We start from the raw sequence: 20,756 nt of genomic DNA, 5'->3' as shown, positions 1-20,756 counted from the left end.
TAGACTTTTCCATGGAAATATTCCTTAAAGGCTCATCTATAGGGGTCTGATTGTCAGATTCAACCAGAATGGGCAAGGGGTCACTATGCGCAGCTCCTTGGGGGCTGTCATGAACAACAGAATTCTGAACAGGTTCAGAATTTGCATCTTTTTCTTTCTGCATGTTCTCCTCTTCTCTTTTTTTTTAATGTGGAAGGTCTAACCACAGCTTCTGGCTGATTTACAGATCTGCCATTTCTGAGCTCTATCATATTACATTCCTCTTTATTTCTCCTAGGCTCTTCAGTGTTACTAGGCAGGGTGCCAGGGGTCTGGTATTCATAGTGTTTGCTAAATGGCCTAGTTAGGATTCTATATTCCTCAAAGATGCAGGAATACTTTGTACAACGGCTTCCAAACTGTTTTGCTTAGTTTCATTCTTAACCAAATATTCCCTTAACAAAGCTTCTAAGGAGGAAGGTGGAGCAATAGGCATCTCACTAGGTTGAACAACAACTTGCTGCCTTGAAGTTTGTTGGTAGTTCTGGGTGGGAAAAGGCACTTTGGTTTGGCATTGGAGGGGCCAGCTTGCTGCCCTTGCCCTTGGAAATATTGAGGATGTTGGTTCTGCCTCCATCCTTGATTAAAATTAGTGGAAAAATTATTTTGGTTCCCCACATAATACACAGATTCTGGGTTGGATGGGCAGCTACCAAACAAGTGGGGCCCACCACAGCAAACATAAGTTTCACCTGTGTTCACTGCATTGACTTGAGGTGTAAATATTGGAACTTGAGGTTGAGACAATTTTGCCTCAATGGCTTGTCCTTGGGATCTCACCAAAGTGGACAGTGCATCAAACTTGGCTGAAAGGGTTGTTACCGGATTTATTTCATGTAAACCAGCCACTTTCCTAGACTGATTTCTCTCTTCAGGCCATTTGGCATAATTTTGAGTCATTTGTTCCAACAATTCATGGGCTTGGTTAAAGGACATGGACATAAACATGTCATTAGCAGCAGAATTTACTAAGGCTCTATTTTGAGTACTCAGGCCATTGTAAAAGGTCTGTAACACTGCCCAAGAGGGTAAACCATGGTTGAGGCATTGCTTAAGAAGGAGTTTGTACCTCTCCCACACATCCACTAAGGTCTCACCATCCTTCTGCATGAAGTTGGTGATATCACATCTAGTTTGCACTATCTTGTTGGATGGGAAAAATTTCATGATAAATTTTTCAGCCAGTGTGTGCCAATTAGTTATGGAGTTGGATGGAAGGGAGTTCAACCACTCTTTGGCTTTATCAGCCAGTGAGTGAGGGAAGAGCTTCAATCTCAGCACATCATCTGAGATGTTAGGATTCCTAAAAGTGTTGGCCACTTCTATAAAATTCCTAAGGTGTCTGTGTGGGTCTTCCATCAACAGACCATGGAACTGCCCCATGTTTTGGAGCATGGTGAACATCACTGGTTCTAGCTTAAAGGGTACTTCATTCACAGGTTGGGCAATGCTTGGATCTAATTCATCCAACACAGGTATGATGAAGTCCATCATGGACCTAACATTGTCATTTATGACAGGTGGGTTTTGTATCCTTGGTATTTCATCCTAATTCCCATTTCCATTTCCTACATTCTCCATCTCTTCAAAATTTGGGATTGGGATTTGCCTTTGGGCTCTTCTCCTAACTCTAAAGGTCCTCTCAAGTTCAGGGTCAAATGAATCTATGAACGGGTGTGGAGTTACACTCATGCACCCTTTTTTAACTAAAACAGGTAACCTAACTAGTTAAAACACCTAGATTACTAATCAGTTTTGTGTAAAAAAAAAATAAACAAACAAGAACCTGCAAACAGAAAAGTCCCAAAACAGTTTATAACCAAACAAATTTGTAACACAGAAACAATATATACCAACTAACAGAATGAAACTAAGAGTAAAAATAAAAAACTGAAAATCAAATAAATGAATACAATACCAGCTATGAAACAATAAGCTAAAAAATTAAATAACAGCAGAATGGCATAAAACATGTAAAAATTCAGATTATTAACAACACAAGAATCAAACTAATTCAGAACTGTAATCACACTGAGTTCCACAAATGTACGCTATTGGATCCCCGACAACAGCGCCAAAAACTTGTTGCCTTACTAACAGTTATGCAAGTAGCGCGCAAGTATACGCGACAACAAGTAATACAGGGCGTATATGAGACCCTTATATCGTTCCAACAAGGATCTTTAGCGTATGTACTTTGACAAAATTTGGTAATTGGGACGATCTGACTTTATGGGTTGATTTGTGGCAAGGATTAGGGATGGCTTGAGATAAGGCTTTGCAGAGATGGGCGCGCTCACTATGGGTGTGCTAGGGTTTCTTCTTTTTCTTTCTTTTGGCTTCCGTGTTTCCTGATTCTGTCTCTCCCTTCCTTCCTTTGTTTCTTTCTTTCCTTGCAGTTGTTGGGCTTTAGCTTTAGGTCCGGCCCAGTCCGTTCCTTCTTCCTTGCTCTCTTCTTTTCTTTGGGTCACTCTGATTTAAAACAGCAACTGGGCCTAAAAAAATGAAATACTTTAGCCCATTAGCATTTTAATCAACAAAAGATAAATTACAAACCTTTATCCGAACTTATTTTCCCACTAATTGTCCATTCATTAAGTTGTCAATTCAAGTTTTAAAAGAAAAATCCAAAAAGAAAAGAATACACGGTTTAATAGTAGTATTGTGTTTATTTGTTTTCCATTTTTTACCCATTTTTAGAAAAGGTTCAGTTTTAGCAATTACCAAATTTTGTCAAAGTACATACGCTAAAGATCTTTGTGGGAACGATATAAGGGTCTCATATACGCCCTGTATTACTTGTTGTCGCGTATACTTGCGCGCTACTTGCATAACTGTTAGCAAGACAACAAGTTTTTGGCGTCGTTGCCCCTAAGATAGATGACCCTCCCGAAACCCTAGCAGAGCTCACCATACGTAAGTTGATCTCTTTATGAAGAAATATTTTCTTCGTATTGTATTTTTGATACATTGGCTCCTATCCCTTCCACTTCTAACGGGATCCCCACTTCAAAGAACTCGCACAGTCATGTCTTGTGAAACTGACAATACTACATCACGCCTAATACCAACTTGTTGATTTCTTTATTCTTTACATGGAATGTAACTTTTGCGCGTACATCTATTCTCTCGTAATTATCTGATTCTCCGGCGAAAGTTTCGTTCTTTCATTTGATGAAAGCTCTTCCTTCTAATGTCACAAAAAAAATTGAAATTCAGATAGCAACACAGACTAATTAATGTTGGAAGAGAACCTAAGTTCAAATTTTATTAAATATATTTTTAAAATTAATCTCGTAATCAGCTCAAAGAATTAAAGTTTGTAACAATACCAGAGACTAACTTGCCTCAAAGAAATAATTAAAATAGGTATACCATAAAAAAAAATGTGTAAATATAAATTGGCTTTTAAAAAATAGTGTTATTTTGATCTCTCTACACAAATTTATCCCTGAAATTGTTAACTTCTTCATCCCTCTGGAAATTAATTTAAATAGGTACAAATATTCACGGATCAAAACAACATAAGTAAATTTTTTTAGGGATTAAATTATATATTTACTCCTTTAAATTATATTGCCACATAATTCAAACTTCTGCAGTTCAACATTCTAGAGACATAAAATTGCAAACCAACTTCCATGCTTGCGTAAACAACGGACATTGTTGTTGAACAATAATCAACAGAAATTTTTTATTTTATTTTTATAATTACGAATTTAAAGGAAAAAGGAAAAGGGCATTTAGACTGATTTTCATTTTAAGTAAAAAACTAGACATAGCTTCCCTATTCAAGACTCTGGCCCTGTTCTCTGTTTCTGTTCCTTGTAAAAACTTGCCTGCATGGTGATTGGCTCCTGAATTCTGAGTGACAGCAATTAGAAATCCCATGACCAGGATTATAACTGGAAGAAAGACACCTAATACTAGGAACAAACGATGACATTTTTCACAGGCTCCAAAAAAATGTACCATTTGAAGAGAGGAAAGCGAGACTAGAAAGTAAGATCTTTAGGGTCCTCGATAATCTTTGACATAGTTTGCAAGAATTCAGACAGATCAGCACCATAGATTACTCGATGATCTGCCGTAACATTGACCTGCATATTTGCATTTATTTTAAGTTCAACCTGAATAATTTGCTGTTTCTTAAACAAAATCTGAGCCATACTCCTATATATAAAGTCTGGACTTTACCTGCATCTGGCTCTTGATGCCAATTCGACCATCCTTGGTTGCCACAACGGTAGGCTCTGAAGCTCCCACAGCCATTATTGCTCCCTACAAAAATAAACCCATGGAGTAATTATGCTAGTGTTCGTCATTACAGCTTTTGTTTACATACATTTTTATCCACATGTAGAAAACCTAGTAGACTAGACAAAAACAAGTACACAACAAAAACAATTTTAAGACAAGAAAGAACACTCACAGTTCCAGGTGGCAGAATAGCATCAAAGCGATCAACACCAAACATTCCAAGGTTGGAAAGAGTGAAAGTACCTAAAAAAACAAAGGCAAACAGCAACAGTGAACCAATATCAGCCATCAACATTGATTTGACCCAATTGAATATCATATTGCAACCACAGCAAGGACAAAATAATATCTTGCTTCTTTTAGGAGATCAAAATAGCAGAAATAATAAAAGCAAATAGTCAGCAACTCATAACCCAAAGAAAACATCCCACCCACAGTACCACTGGTTCCAGTCCAAAAAATTGTAGAAAAACCACAAAATAATGATATGAAAGTCACAGCCAGAAGAAATTCAAAAGGTCATAAAAAATGATAGAAGATCTGTCGTTCGAGTGCAGAATAGTGATGCTGGATTGATGAAAGAAAAAGGTCCCAAATCTTTTAAATATGTCATTTGTACTCAAGCCAACTTAAACCTGAGATTTTGAGAGTGGTGAGGCAGAAAATTAAATGTTCCAGAAGGTTTTTAAATTTTAAGCCAGATTTTCTTTCTTGCACAAGTTACTCATCATACACTACTATTGAATGTCGATGGTCACAGCAGCACCAAACTTCAATTTCTCTCTTCATTGAACTTTGCCCATCCTACCCAATCAAACCCCCAGCATAACCAGATAATATAACCTAAGCCCCTGCTCACCCGAATTAACAACTCTTAGGTACGGGCTACACACATAACTTTCCAGCTCAATTTTCCAAACACAAAATCGCAATGTATCTTTGAAAGTTAAGGACGGAGAAAGATACTGAATGAATAATTTGAAGGTCCTCTCCTAATAAATTTGGCAGAGAGGAAGACAGAGTCAAGCAGAACCAAAAAGGATTGTAGTCCACTAGTGTATCAATCAATCAAATCTCTGGGACATGAAAATCCCAATTGAAGGAATGACTCGAAATAGAATAAAACTAAAAGCAAGTAATGGACTGATAAGAACCTTGAGGTGCATCATCCCAAAAGCTAGTTCAAAGGGTGAGAGTGCTCAAGACCTTATAAACTCCATATTAGTTGCTCATGCAACCAATGTGGGACTCCAAGTCTCATACCTTGCAAATGGGTCCTAACATTCCGCCACACTCTACAGCCCCAGCGCCGACGCAGGATGGCTATGAGCTAGTCTTTTACTAGCCCGGGTGAACACTGCAATGCCAGCGTCACCAACTGCACCGCTCAATTGCAATTGGGAGACATAGTGGAAGGCTCTGATACCATTTGATACGAACCTTGAGGTGCACCACCCCAAAAGCTAGCTCAAAGGTGGGAGTGTTCAAGGTCTTATCAACCCCATATTAGTTGCCCATACAACCAATGTGGGACTCCAAGTCTCATCATACCTTGCAAATGGGTCCTAACATTTTATGGAGATAAGGATGATGCTTGGGGATGGCTAATTCATCTGGAGCAATATTTTCAGACGAAGAAAAATCAAGAAGAGGAGAAGTTGATAGAGGCTGAAAAGGGACTTAGAGGTTTTGCATTCAGCAGGTACAAATGCTGGAGTTGGTTCAATCCTAATACAAGCTAGAGAAAATTTGAGAAAGATTTTATAGAAAAATATCTACCTGAAATTTGTTTGGTAGATGATGCAGAGTCAGAAACTCAAATGCCAGGATCTGACGGTCAACAATATCCCGAGTTGGAAAAACCAGAAATCACGGAAGTCGTGGAAGACAGAATGGGCAGATTAGAAGCTTTGAATGAGCAGAATAAAAGACAAAAATGAAGAGATATTGAAGCTCATAAGTGTTCTTGAGAATACTTTCCGCAAAAATCGATTTCACAGAAGACAAATGGACGAAAGACAAGGCAAAATGGTGGAATCTAGCCAGCGATCCACTAATAATTTTCAAATCGGTAATAATCATGTACTGAAAATGAAGAAAAGGGAGGAAGTCGGTCCACCTCCATTACCCACGCCACCGATCTTGAAGCTTTTTGAGATAGGGGAGCAGTGCGCCCATGAACAAAGAAGGGAGCATGAAGAACAATCGAAAGAGGAATTTACCGGGTCAAAGGCCTCTACAGAACATTCGAATTCAGAAACAGAGATGGAAAGAAAATTCATATTAGAGGAGAAGGAGACGCAGAGTAACTCTGTGTTGGAGAAATGGGAGATCATGAAAAGGGGGAAAGAAACTCATAAGGAAGAGAAGCTTGAAACAGAGACCATTGGAGAGAATGTTGACAAGGAGGTGATTAAAAACCAACAATGGTGGAGAAACGAAAGGGAAACAGTAGCAGTCAAGGTTGTCAAACTCGAGAGTCTATGCAAACTCGGAAGGGTGAACCAAAATTGTAAATCGCAGAATCGTAACACGGATCGTAGAATCGTAACACAGGATACAAATTATATTTATATATATTTATACGCATATAAAGTAATATAATAAGCAAATTTAATTTAACCAACCAGCAAAATAATGTCATACAATAGTTATAATCACATTATGTCTCAAACACATAAATTCATAGCACAAAAGATCAAAATCCAAAACAAAATATCAAGTATGTTTTACTTAAAATCCATATTCAGAGTTATGTTAGTTATATTAAATTTTTTAACTTAAAATTTAATATCAAATATGTTTTCTTTTAATATCACAATTGATTTTTAAATAAAAAATGAGTTATTAATATACATACACAATATTAAATTTAACTTTCATGTATTATAAGTGTAAAAATATTTTACAGTCAAATTTCAAATTTCATATAATTATTAATACAATTAAATAAAGTAATAAAACATTATTATTTTCACCATTTTTCTCTCACATTTAAATATTAAAAGCTTTGGGCCTTCATTCAAAATATTTTAAGGGGTTGGATAGAACCCATTGCTTTTTTTTCCAGCACCCATTGCTTTTGGATTTGGCCCATTAGGTCAATTAATTGACCTAGCTGTTTTTGTAATACCTATTCTGCCCCTCCTTTCTCTTTTCCCCTCTCACGCCGCTGATGCTAATTTCTAGTGCCTGCGTCGTCTTCTACAACTTAACCAGGAGGAAGCACCGCAACAACGATGGTTTCTGAGAACCACAGCTTCACAGAAGCTCGCATTTCCACAGAACCTCCACTTACCTGAGCCAGAGAAGGCAGTGGAGCAGGAGCCGGAGAAAACGTCGTCTCTCAATGAGCAAGAACGATGGCGGCTGAACCAGGTATTTAGGGTTTTTTGTGTTAAAAAAACCCATTTATACGATGGGTTTCTGGTCAAATTTTCGGGTCCATGGGTTTTTCTCCATTTCCTTGAAATCGTTAAACACGTAAGAGTTTACGAATTTGCCAAAAAACACGGCGTTTCTACCGATTGAGTGCCAAAAGCGAGTTTGCAGTGAAACAGGAACGTTGAGGGTGAACAAAAGCGTAAACTCGTCCATACTTGTTAATAGCCCCGCTTTAGCGCGCTTTAGCGGAGTTACGTTGCGGTGCAGCAGCCGACCGCCACAAACCGCGCCGCGACAGTCAGGCGAAGTGTAGTGCATGTAGAGGCCGCTATTGCGGTTGAATCGGCGCTATTGCGCCACTACAGTAGTTTCTACAAAAGTGTTCTCATCGTAGAAGGAAGAGATTTACAACTTAGATACAAGTGAAAGTGAAGATGAAGATTTGGATTTTCATGATTTCAATTATGATTAGTTTCTAAAGTTCTTTGATTTTGACATTTCACTTAAGTGACAGTTTGAATTTTGACTAATTTTGCCACTTTATTTTGTTTTGTTACATTATTTGAGACTTTAATTCCTTCAATTTGCTTATGATTTGAATTTTAATGTTTGAAATCATTTATGTTTGAAATTTGTTTTTTATGTCACATTTTCATATTTTAAGTTTTATATTTGTGGAGTACAATTAAGTGTATCACTTAGGTACTATAATACCACTAACTTAATAATTTAATTAATTACTTTTAATTAAATAATTATGCATGTATAAGTGGGTAGAATTAAGTAAGAGGCTAAAATTAATGAATTAAGGGCACTTTTGAGGTAAAAAGTACAATCAGTGAAAATTAAGAGGTAAAAATAAGGGTAGATAAAAGTACCAAAAATATAAAAGTAAAGTAAAAAATATCTCTAGAAAAATATTCTAGACCATTTGGTTAAGTTTGGTGATGAAAGGAGGTGAATAGATAGATGAGCTTATACCCAGTTAAAATAACTTAACAAGTTGAAGTGGCAAAACACAACAACACAACCCTCATTCTTCTTCTTCTTCTTCGTTGGTTTGAGAGAGTGAAGAGAGAAACCATTGGAGAAAAATCAAGAAGCCCTAACTCCCTCATCTCCCAAGCAAATCCATCCATTCCAAAGGCACAGTTGCTTGAAATTTCATCCTCTACAAAACCAATAGCTTGGTTCTTGTTGGGGGTCATTGTATTGGGAGATATCTCACCCTTTTCATTTCGAAAATTTGATAGATTTGAGGTGTTGTGGGTGCTTTGGAGCTTGAAGAGTCATTCTCCAAGTATTCTAAGGTGATTTGGGGTGAGTTTTCACCATCCAACTCTTGTTTTCCTTGAATTTTCATGAATCTAGGTTTTGGATGAATAGTGACCACGAAATTCATCTATGTTGGGATGGATTTTGATGTGTTGGTATGTTGTTTTACGTGTGGTTATGAGCAAGGTGACCCTTGGGTAAAGGAAAAGCCATTGGAGAAGCCATTGGAGCAAAAACCTAGTTTTGGGTTTCAAGGGTAAGTTGAGTTAATGTTAAAATTATGAGTAATGTAGAATAGTTGAGATGTTTGTCTAGTCCTGGACTTAGTATTTATGTGTGGATTGAGTTGATGAACACATCTCTTGCCTTGACTATAGGTTGTCTTGGTGTTGATTGGAGATTGTGTGGTTTTGAGGAAAGGAAAGCTTTAAGGAAAGTGCAAGAGCAAGGTAAACCTTTGGACCTTGGGGTTGATCCCCTTGATTGTTCTACCATACTCCGTTGAGGAGGAATGGTTTATGAGGTGAGATATGTGATAATGATAGTAATTGTATATTCATGCATTGATAAATGTTATGATTGATTGTTTAAGAGTAATTGAGGAATGATGGATAGATGTAAAAATAATGAATAAGGTAATGGTTGAGGATTTTGATTGAGGTTATGATTGATAGAATTATGATGAGGATGATTGGTAGGAACTTCCCTTGGAAAGAGCCCTATGTGGATCTCCATGTGGAAAGAGCCTAAGAGAAACAGCCCTACGTGGATCTCTCTTGGAGGTTCCTAGATTGAGGTTAGGGACTTCCCTTGGAAACAGCCCTAGATGGATCTCCATGTGGTAAGAGCCTAAGAGAAATAGCCCTTTGTGGACCTCTCTTGGAAGTCCATGTAATGTTTATGGATAAGAATGTGTTGAGATGGTATTAATGTGTGTGCACCGAAAGTGAACCTTAGGGTGGAGTGATCTCCAAGGACCCCTGGTTTACTGTGATATATTCGTATATCTCACCCCGTGTTGTGGGGCATCATTTCAGGTACGGTAGAGGTGAGGATGATCGAGGCAAGAGGCATGAATAGATTGTACCTGATGTATGACATTTTGAGATTTCTTACATGTAGAAAACCTTATGTGTAGGATGTTTTAATGCATTAGTTGTATATGAATGCATATAGGACTTAAAAGTTGATCATTGATGATGTTTAGTCATTGTGCACCTATTTTGGGACTTTGATCACTTGTTATTTCTAAGTTTTGGGTATGTAATCATTTTGAAGAACAATGAAGTAATGGTATATTAGAATATGGATGTAATATGAATCATGTTTTTATCCTTTAGATTGTAAAAGGATTGTTCAAGGTAGATGATGTAATGTTGAATCATATTTTATCCATTGGGATTGTATAATGAATTATGAAAATGATGCAACTATTGAAGCATGATATGATGTAAGATTGTCGATCAGGTGTTATGGAGAGTGGGAAGTAATTCCCCAAAGGAAAATAGGTGAAAACAGGGGAAGGCATGTGTTGCCCAGTTGGAGAGCGTTAAAACGCTCAAATGGGCGTTAAAACGCGCTCACTCCGAAGGAAATAGGGTAAGTTCCCTATTGGAGAGCATTACAACGCGCTATAGGGCGTTACAACGCGCTATAGTGTCATTTCCTTCGTGTCCCGAGCGTTTTAACGCGCTATTGAGCGTTGAAACACGCAAAATAATGCAAAGAATACCTGTGGAGGGCGTTAAAGCGCGCTATAGGGCGTTACAATGCGCTATAGTGCTATTTCCTTCGGGTTCCGAGCGTTTTAACGCGCTGTTGAGCGTTTTAACGCGCTACCAGGATGAAAAATGGGTTTGGAGAGCGTTAAAACGCGCTACCCGAAATCAGATAAAACATGGTTTAGTAAAAACTGAATAACTTAAGCTACGGTGCTCCGATTTGAGCGCGGATTGAACCTACACGTAGCTATCGAAGAGATCTACAATATAGTAGGAGATGAAAACTATAAAAGAAATACATAATCACTAGAATAATAAAAGAAATGAAGATATTGAGTAATGAATTGAATAAAACGAGTTTTAAGCCTTGTTGGTCCAAAAGGACTACTTGATACGATGTGACAACAAAGTATGGTTTAATAATTTAAGAATATGATATTAAGCTTTGTTTTATTTATTCCGCAACTTCATTCGGTTATAGTCACGAGATTGGTTATTATAAATTCGGTTTTTCCAAAAGAAGTATAAGCAGATTTACAAAAGAAAATGTATCTGAGTTTTAATTGAACCAAGGTGATTGTAACTGCGTTTAATATCATAAAGCAATGTTAACATTTCCGGATGTACAACGGGGTGTTACAGGTACACTTTGCACAGTAGCGTTGTAGCACTCCCCGCTATAGCGCTATAGCAGTTTGGAGGGTCAGCTGCTACGCGTTGCTATCCAAGATTAATAAGTATGAACTCGTCCGAGTTTGCGAGTTTACTCGCGAGTTTGACAACCATGGTAGCAGTAGATAGAAACCAGTCACTTGATCTTGCAACGACAAAGCACGAGAAAGAAAAGATACGAAGCACAGTTCTAATGGCTCAAGCTCCGGTGACGCTGCAGCCGCCGGTGGTGGTTGTCGACCCACCACCACCACCATATCCGCCGGGCTTGGTTTTAACAAGTGGGAGGATGGTTCTTCGTGGTTCCATTATGAGTGGAGGTGTTGGCTAGGAGCACAAACAATTCCAACGGAGGAGCGAAACGGATCATAGGGTGGCTTACGAACATTGGGCCAAGTTGTTGAACCGATGAGTCAAGCCCAACTTAATTCCAAAACTGTCCCTACCCAAAACCAATGATTTATGTAATATATTTGGAGAATGGACTTGTGAGCCCAAAGAAGCATATCCGCCTCAAGGGACAGGTTCAATTGTTATGGAAGGCAAAAACGACACTTACGATGCCATGGACGAAGGGTACCAACCACCAAAGCTGTGGTACCTCCAAACCAATGTTTTTGAAGCTCAAGATAGCATGTCGTCAATGTCGTTGAAGGAGGCAAGGATACAAGTCGTCCTGGGAAAAATTTATGAGCTTTATTAAATGGATGTTGAAATTAGCCATAAGGAGCTAGATTGGAAAATAACATTTAGTGGTGTGGGCAAATGTCGGCAAGTTGATGAATTGGAAAGTGGGATTAATGATACTGTTCAAAACATAGTTGTTTGGGATATAAGGTGGGACGTGTAGAGCCATTGGAAATATATGAAGAAGCAAAAGCAAGAGAAGCTAACTATGTTGTTATAAGAAGATTAGTTCAGGTACTCACTCCATCAACTACTGTGGAAGGTAATATGGGCCCTAATGCCATTCATCTTCTCGTAATAAAATAGGGGAACAATGGCTTGGGTAATAGGTCAGTAGTGTATGGATTTGCTTTTGTTGATTGTGCTCATCTTAGGTTTTGGGTTGGTTATATTGAAGATGATGCATCCTGTTCTGTTTTGGGGGCTTTATTGATGCAAGTGTCCTCCAAGGAAATGGTTATAGCTTAGAAGGTGTTCGATAAAATGTCTCAAAGAAGTGGGAATGATTGGATTACAAGGGTTTTCAATTATGAACATAACAGGTTTGCCAATGCAACGATTCACAAGATGCGGATTAATTCTGCAATTTTCGTTTTTGCCTTATCTGCTTCAAGTAATTCTGCAATTGGAAGTTATTGTTAGAAATAATATTAGTTTTATTATTATTAGTTTATTATTCTAGAAGGTTATTTGGGCTTAGCCCATTAGGTCATTTAACCTCTTTAAATAGAGGACTCTTGTACAGTTTTATACACAATTGAATACAATACATTCATATATTCTAATTTGGTACCAGAGCTCTTTGTGCTGAAAATTTTCGCTTCCGCTAAAATCCTAAGCCCACTGCTTAGGCGTTCTCTCCTTCCTCTAACGCCGTGCATCCCTCCGGCTTGGTTCTACACTGTTCAAAAGGATTTTTCAAAAAAAAAAAACAAAAATTACTGTTCTTCGCGTCCGTACAGTCCGTACAATTTACACTGTTCATCGTTCGTACAAATTCATTGTTCTCCGTCCGTACAATTCTACTGTTCATCGTGTCCGTACAGTTTCACTGTTCATCGGGGAAGACGATTGGAGCGGGCATTGAGTCACGAGGTCTCTACTATCTGATTGCACCACCTTCTCCAGTAGCCTGTTCTCTCAGAGAGTCTCCTGAGCTACTTCACAGCCGTCTGGGTCATCCAAACCTCTCCAAGCTTCAGCATTTGGTTCCCTTTTTATCCAATCTTAAGTCTTTAAATTGTCATTCTTGTCAGCGAGGAAAGCACACTCGCTCCTCCTATGCTAATAGAGTCAATAAAAGAGCTGATGTTCCTTTTTCTATTGTTCATTCTGATATTTGGGGTCCGAGTCGAACAATGTTGTTTTGGGTTTTCAGTATTTTGTCACCTTTATTGATGATTTCTCTCGTTGCACTTGGGTTTATTTAATGAAAAATCGTTTTGAATTATTTTCAATTTATCAAAAAATTTGTGCTGAGATAAATACTCAATTTGGTGCTTCTATTCAAATTTTGCGCAGTGATAATGCAAAAGAATATGTGTCTCTTGAGTTTTCTAATTTTTTGGAGAAACGTAGGAGGTTACACCAGACCACTTGTCCACACACTCCACAACAAAATGGAGTGGCCGAACGTAAGAATCGACATCTGGTTAAACTGCTCGTACCCTACAAATTCATATGAATGTTCCACTTCGTTTTTGGGCAGATGATATAATCACCTCTTGCTTTCTCATCAATCGCATGCCCTTTTCTGTACTCAATAACGAAGTTCCACATTGTTTTATTTCCAGGAGCACCTTCCTATCCTCTACCTCCACATGTATTTGGATGTAACTGCTTTGTTCATGATCTTACTCCAAGAAAGGATAAATTAACATCCAAAGCCTTTAAGTGTATTTTCCTTGGGATATACTCGTTTTCAAAAGGGGTATCGTTGCTACTCTCCTGATCTCAAGCGTTATATTGTCTCGGCTGACGTCACTTTCCTCGTTGATCAAGTTCTTCCTGATCCTTTTCTTGATTTGTCTTTACCAGTTGCAGGAGACTCTATCCCGGAAGAGCAGCCCCTTGCCTCCATCCCTGAGGACCGTCCTTTTCTCACCTATCAGCGTCGTCAGCCTGCGCCTCCAGCGGATTTGACCCTTACTGACTCACCGCCTGCTGCTGTCGACTCTTCCCCTCCGGATCCTCCATCAGAGATTACTCCCATTGCCCTTCGCAAAGGTATTCAATCCACTCGTTACCCTCATCCACTTTATAGTTTCTTGAGTTATGATAGACTTTCTTCACCACATTTTATTTTTGTTTCTAGTATTTCGTCTATTTCTATTCCTAAAACCACAGGTGAAGCACTCTCTCATCCGGGTTGGCGTCAAGCAATGATTGATGAAATGCAAGCACTTCACTCCAATGGCACATGGGATCTTGTTCATGCTACTCCTGGAAAGTCAGTTGTCGGTTGTCGATGGGTATTCACTGTCAAAGTTGGTCCTGATGGCACTGTTGATCGCCTCAAAGCTCGTTTGGTGGCCAAGGGATACACTCAGATATTTGGTCTTGACTATGGGGATACTTTTTCTCCTGTTGCCAAGATGGCATCTGTTCGCCTATTTCTTGCACTTGCTGCCATTCTTCAATGGCCTCTTCTACAACATGATATCAAAAATGCATTCTTACATGGTGACTTGCAAGAGGAAGTTTATATGGAGCAACCACCAGGTTTTGTTGCTCAGGGGGAGAGTTCTGGCATGATATGCAAGCTTCGTAAATCTTTATATGGCCTGAAGCAGTCTCCTCAGGCCTCGTTTAGTCGCTTTAGTTCCGCTGTTCAATCCTTCGGTTTAACCCAAAGTAAAGCGGATCATTTTGTCTTCTATCGGCATTAGGGGTGGCAATTTGGGTTGACCCGCCCCGAACCACCCCGCCACCAACCTGCCAAAAACGGGGCGGGGCGGGTTGACCCGCCAAAAAATATGGGATGGAAAAATGAACCCACCCCGTTTTATGGTGGGTTGGCGGGTCAACCCCCCAACCTGCCAATTAAAAAAAATCAATTAAAATTCAAAAATAAATTATATTTTATGAATTTTTTTAATATTATTTTATTTTATTTCACACTTCTCTATATTTTTTTAGTCTCAATCTTAAATGTATACTAATATTTGTCAAACATTCTTTAGGAATTTATATTTAGATAACATTTGTCATAAATAAAATTGTTATTCTTTATTTTTTCTAGGAAGTACTAAAATAAAATAAAAAATTGGATATCACAAAAGTTTAAGGACTAATGAAATACTACCTAATTGTAAAAAAAAAAAAAAAAAATTATAACCCGACGGGTCAACCCGTCCCGCGGCGGGTTGAATCCGTTTTGCTCCACTTCTAGGCGGGGCGGGTTGAGGTGGGTTGGTGGGTTGAAAACCTCAACCCAACCCGCCCCGTTTTGGCGGGTTGACCCGCCGGGCTCAACCCATATTGCCACCCCTAATCGGCATAGCTCTTCTGGCCAGTGCATCTATCTCCTGGTCTATGTTGAACAACGGCCCATGAAACTCATTTGTGACGATCAAGCCGCATTGCACATATCCTATAACCCAGTTTTTCATTAGAGGACTAAACATATAGAAATTGATTGTCACTTTGTTAGAGAGAAGATTCAGTCAGGCGGGATCGAAACAGCATTTGTCAATTCCAGTGATCAACTTGCAGATGTTTTCACCAAGGCTCTTAGAGGTCCCCGAATAGATCATATATGTAACAAGCTGGGTGCTTATGATATATACGCACCAGCTTGAGGGGTAATGTTAGAAATAATATTAGTTTTATTATTATTAGTTTATTATTCTAGAAGGTTATTTGGGCTTAGCCCATTAGGTCATTTAACCTCTTTAAATAGAGGACTCTTGTACAGTTTTATACACAATTGAATACAATACATTCATACATTATAATTGTTATCATGCTTCAAGTATATGTTGGTCTTTACAATTCAAGCAATGGAATCCCGGTGGAAGGTTCTTGGAGCTTAACCTCACCATGAGGGCAAGGTGAGTGTTTTGGGGGGGAGTATTGATAGTACCCCTATCTGCTGACTCACCTATTGCAAAGAATATTCTAGAGAACAATTTTGTAAGTAGAGAGAGAATGATTGAGGAAGTTAGTCAGGATTAATTATATCAAGGAGGGAAACGTGTAAGAGAGGATGAGGGAATTGGGTTGGAAACTTGGGAGAGCCTCAGCACCTCTCGAATGTGTTGAAACTTTAGAGTATTTACTGTCACTGTATTGCATTATGTAATTTCCTTTCTTGTTCAAATATATAGAAAATCCATATCATTTATGGGCCAAAATATCTCTTGTTTGCTTTTGTTATTTGGTTATTTGATCCAGTTCCTATCATGGACTAATTATGCAAGGAAAATCCTCTAGAAAGAAAACATTTCCATCCACATGTCTTCCCAAAACGTATTACAATTACTGCCACTCAAGCTAAAAGAAACCAGGGGTCTAAAAGAAACAGGAAATAAATTTCCAAGGACAAGAGTTCGTGAGATTGCTGGATTGGCATCTCATCCATTCTCCTCAATACCATATTTGCTCTGAGTCTCTTGGTGCTTCAAATAATTAGTCTCCATATAAAGCACCTGGTGCGATTGAGCCTAATAATAAATAGAAAAGGTATATGAGAGGAGAAGTATAACACCTCGTAATTCTAAAACACAACTATTGTTAAGATATGGATTAAAGGGTAGGATTAGTGAGAATTCTGAATTCTGGGTCAAAATACGTAAAAAGGGTAAAATGATAAATTGTCAAACACGTAACCCCAGACAATGAAATATTAATAGAAGGTCTCAAATGGAAAAACTAACCCTGAAAATGGATTCAGAACAAAAAATTGAGTGGTTAAGCAAGTTTCAGGAAATTTGATGAATAGTGTTTTTACCGGGTAAAGATACAGCGGTACAGTTGCACCGAAAAGTGTGCCAAATGAAATTTGAAGTCTAAGCTTGGAAATAAGTCGGAAAAGGTACATAGGACTAAGATTTATGATTATTGATGAGAATTGAGTGAAATTAGGATTTTTGGGGAAGTATGCCCCACAGTGCATATAATAGCTTAAAACAGTGATTTCACCGAATGACCGAAAAACTCCGGATTCATCTACTCGAGGGCAATTAAAGGACTTTGGTGAATGTTAAAATTTGAAGTTTCTAGATAGTCTAGTAATTAATTGGAGTTTAGTGGTTTAAACAGGAGATTTGAACTAATTTAAATTGCGCGAGGTGGCGAGCGGGACCCATCCACTTAAGTGGACAAAGCCACATGTCCAAATCACTAGTCAAGCTCCACCTTCTCTCCTCCCTTCTCCACAAACCCGTGGCCATGGAAGCTTGGAGGGCAAAAATTGGCTTGCCTTGTTCTTGATGATTTAGCCACCAAAATCCAACTTCCACTACATCAAACTTTAAGTAAACATCCATCCAAACACAACCATACCACTCTTAAGCCTTGGAACTCTCTATTTTGAGAGAAAACTTGGACCCATTCCCACGAGAATTTGGAGGAAATTAGTGTTCTTGGAGTTGTTGCTCAAGCCATTGCTTGGGTATTACTTGGAGGAGTCTTAGGCCTTGATCCTTGGTAAGTTTCAACATTTTTCATTGGATAAATTGGTGTATTGAATTGATGTGGTTGAGGACCTCAAATTGAATTTGTGTATTAGATAAATATGTCATAGAATGATGTTTTATGATGATTAAGCTCATAAAAATTATTGAAAAAAAATATTATAACTTAGGCAAATTTTGTGATGGATGAGCATGACTTTGTGAATTGAGATTGTTGTGTGATTGGATAATTGAGTTGTGGAGTAGTTGTAGTGGTTAATTATAGGTTGTATGGTGTGTTTGAAGTGTGTAGTTGAATTGAAAACATTTTGGTATGCACCTATGTACATTTCGGCCAAATGGAGTATAATGGGAAAAGATGATATAAAATTCATATAATTGGTGTTGTGAGGATTTGAACTAAGTTTAAATAGGTTGTGTAATTGTATAATGCATGTGAATTGGAAACAAAAGCATTGGATGTGCCTATGTGCAATTTTCGGCCATAAAGAGAAAGTTTAGGAAAAATGGTATTGAGTTGTAATTGAATGATGTTTTGGACTTGAATTGGTTTAAGAAGCCATAGGAACGTTGAAATAAAATTAACAACATGTTTAGGTATTTTAGGCCTTATGGCTAAAATGGTGCTTGTGTGGGAAGGGAATTCATTACTTTGTAATTCAATTTGATTTACAATTGAATTGATGATCCTATGTGTGATCGTTGTAGGTTGCCTCCCACGGACGTGATCCTTGAGGATTGAGCTTGGTGGATTGCCTTTGGTCCTTGACCAAAAGAATTGTGCTAAGTATTTATGTCAAATTGCATGAATGCTTGAATGACCAAGTGAATGGTCTTTATGTGATGCTAATGTATATGGGAATGACCTTGTGTAGGCATTTCTGAGTGGACGAAGCTACGGTAAAACTTGCATTGAAGCTACCTAGCTTGGGAGCTTCAATAAGGTAATCCCTTGGTACTGAGGTTAATCCCCGTGTGTGCTCCACCATGCCCATCGGGGTAGTAGTTGGAGGTGTATGTCAATGATGTGATTATAACATGCTCATGCATATGTATATGTATATTTGGTACATAGGATGTACCGTATCTCTGGCCAGTAGATAGATTGCCTTATGGAGTTACGGATCCATTGGATAGGTATTCGTGAGGGAGTTCCAGTTGGCCTAGGGCCATAGAGCTGTTAACCGTTGAGGAGCACTCTAGGAATGTCTCGGGTGTATTGGAAGGAGGGTTCCTTGAATGATGTTCTGGGAACACATTCTTGGATGAGAACCCGTAGGCTATATACCGAGGCCAATAGGCCGGATGTTGCGTGGTTTTGGCTATGAACATTCCAGCTTCATCGTATGTTTTCTCCCTATGCATCCCTACTTCTCTAAATCCTTTGCTATATCCCTTTCTGGTTGTTATGATTCATTATTGCACATTTACATCAAAGTGAGCCATTGGGCGGAGTAATCTCCAGAACTTCTGGGTTACTGAGATATATTCATATATCTCACCCCGCGTTTGGAGCATTATTTCAGGTGGTTGTAGTGGGGCAGAAGCCATGGGCAAGAGGCCCACAGGATGAGTTTATGCAGTTAGAGGATGAACATTGTATATTGCATTAAGGATAATTATGGACCTTGTGTAATATTTGAAAACATGTATGCGATCAAATGGCAATAGGCCTATTCTAGGTTATGATTTATATGCAAATGGTTAAGAAGGCATGCAATTGGATAATGTGATTGAAATGTTTTAAGTTTTGACAAAGTAAGGAATTGAATGTAAATGGATGAAAATAATGCAAATTGTTATGGGTTGTAAGAGCACCAAGGAATTGTTAGTCCTTGAGTGCCACCTTTGTCTATTAGGTACCTTTGAGGCTTAAAAATACACTTTTGATAAAGTGGAATAGGTTGAATAAAAAAAAAAAATGCCGTCAAAATTTATACTAAAATGACAGTTTTTAGGCTGACTTTGGGAAAACATATCTCCCTCCACAGAGGTCCAATAGGGACGTGCCATACATCATTTTGAAGCTTGAGATGTCAGCTATGTTGTGTCAAAATTTGGTAGCAATTGAACCTGTGTATCGACCTGTAAACGCATTTGAATGGAGACTGCCCAAATGGCCCTGCACATGGGGGCTGTCAGGTTACAGTTTTGCAAAAATTATTTCTCCCTCAATTCTTACTCAAATTAGGCTCATGATATGTCAAATTAAAGTTTAAAGTGTCTAGTTAACTGTCTAAAAATTTGAGAGCAATTGGTTGAGTAGTTTATTCAGAATCGCATAAATGGTGAGGTATGTTTGGTGCCCTGTTTGGGGTTGGCTGGCAACTTTGCTTATCCAACTTCAAACAGTGATAACCGGAGCAAATAAGAACTTTATGAGGCGCGTGATACCTTGTTGGAAAGGTAATTAAGTCTAGAATAACATATTAAAAGATGAGGATTCGTAACATCGATATTGCGCACAGTGTCCAAAAGACTTGAGCATATTCAGTTATAGAAAAATCGTAAAAGTGAGATTTATGCTAAGTTGGTTTATGAGAATCTCTTAGTAGCTTAAAATAAGTAAGGTATGATAGTTAAACATTTATTTTTATTTATTCCGCGTTTAGATTTCAGTTATGATCACAGCTTATGTCATTACGTTTTATTATTGTTTTTCAAACGCTTACGCAATGAAAAGAAAAAAGTTTACTCGCATTTTTAAATGAATTGCTGTGATTGTAATTGCGTTTAATATCATAATCAATGTTAACAATACCGATTACAAGAAGCAGAGGACTACAGCCCCACTTACAATTCCTAAGTCAGCATCAAATTGTTAGAGAGAAATCAAGTCGTTAGAGTCACGCGGATGGCGTCACGGGAGGTTGGTTACTAATATACTTGTGAATAGCCCTGCTTTAGCGCGCTATAACAGAGTTGCGTTGCGGTGCAGAGGCTGACCGCCACAGACCGCGCCGCTACGGTCAGCGAGGTGTAGCGGATGTAGCGGCCGCTATCGTGGCTGAATCGCGGCGCTATTGCTGCGCCGCTACAGTAGTTTCTGCAAAAGTGTTCTCGTCGTAGAAGGAAGAGATTT

General features: G+C 38.5%; 1 protein-coding gene and 1 non-coding gene across 2 annotated transcripts; one reads left to right on the top strand and one right to left on the bottom strand.

Moving 5' to 3' along the window:
- The first annotated feature begins 1,069 nt into the window (after window positions 1-1,069).
- LOC133291826 (small nucleolar RNA R71) lies at window positions 1,070-1,175 on the top strand. Its single transcript, XR_009748841.1, has one exon. It is a non-coding gene; the product is annotated as a small nucleolar RNA R71 (small nucleolar RNA).
- A 2,431-nt stretch (window positions 1,176-3,606) lies between these two features.
- On the bottom strand, window positions 3,607-4,538 carry LOC133291812 (dihydrolipoyllysine-residue acetyltransferase component 5 of pyruvate dehydrogenase complex, chloroplastic-like). The gene is made up of 3 exons (XM_061490145.1): window positions 4,472-4,538; window positions 4,237-4,320; window positions 3,607-4,139 (listed from the first exon to the last, which is right to left on the bottom strand). Exons 1-3 carry the CDS (start codon window positions 4,514-4,516, stop codon window positions 4,035-4,037), a joined length of 234 nt encoding a protein of 77 aa, XP_061346129.1. The 5' UTR covers window positions 4,517-4,538; the 3' UTR covers window positions 3,607-4,034.
- Between the last annotated feature and the right edge of the window lie 16,218 nt (window positions 4,539-20,756).

This window comes from Gastrolobium bilobum, unplaced genomic scaffold (assembly GCF_033153095.1).
Source record: "Gastrolobium bilobum isolate Gb01-03AN ecotype WA unplaced genomic scaffold, APGP_CSIRO_Gbil_v1 utg5858, whole genome shotgun sequence".
In the NCBI taxonomy this organism is placed as follows: domain Eukaryota; kingdom Viridiplantae; phylum Streptophyta; class Magnoliopsida; order Fabales; family Fabaceae; genus Gastrolobium; species Gastrolobium bilobum.
This window is presented reverse-complemented; position numbering and strand designations above follow the sequence as displayed.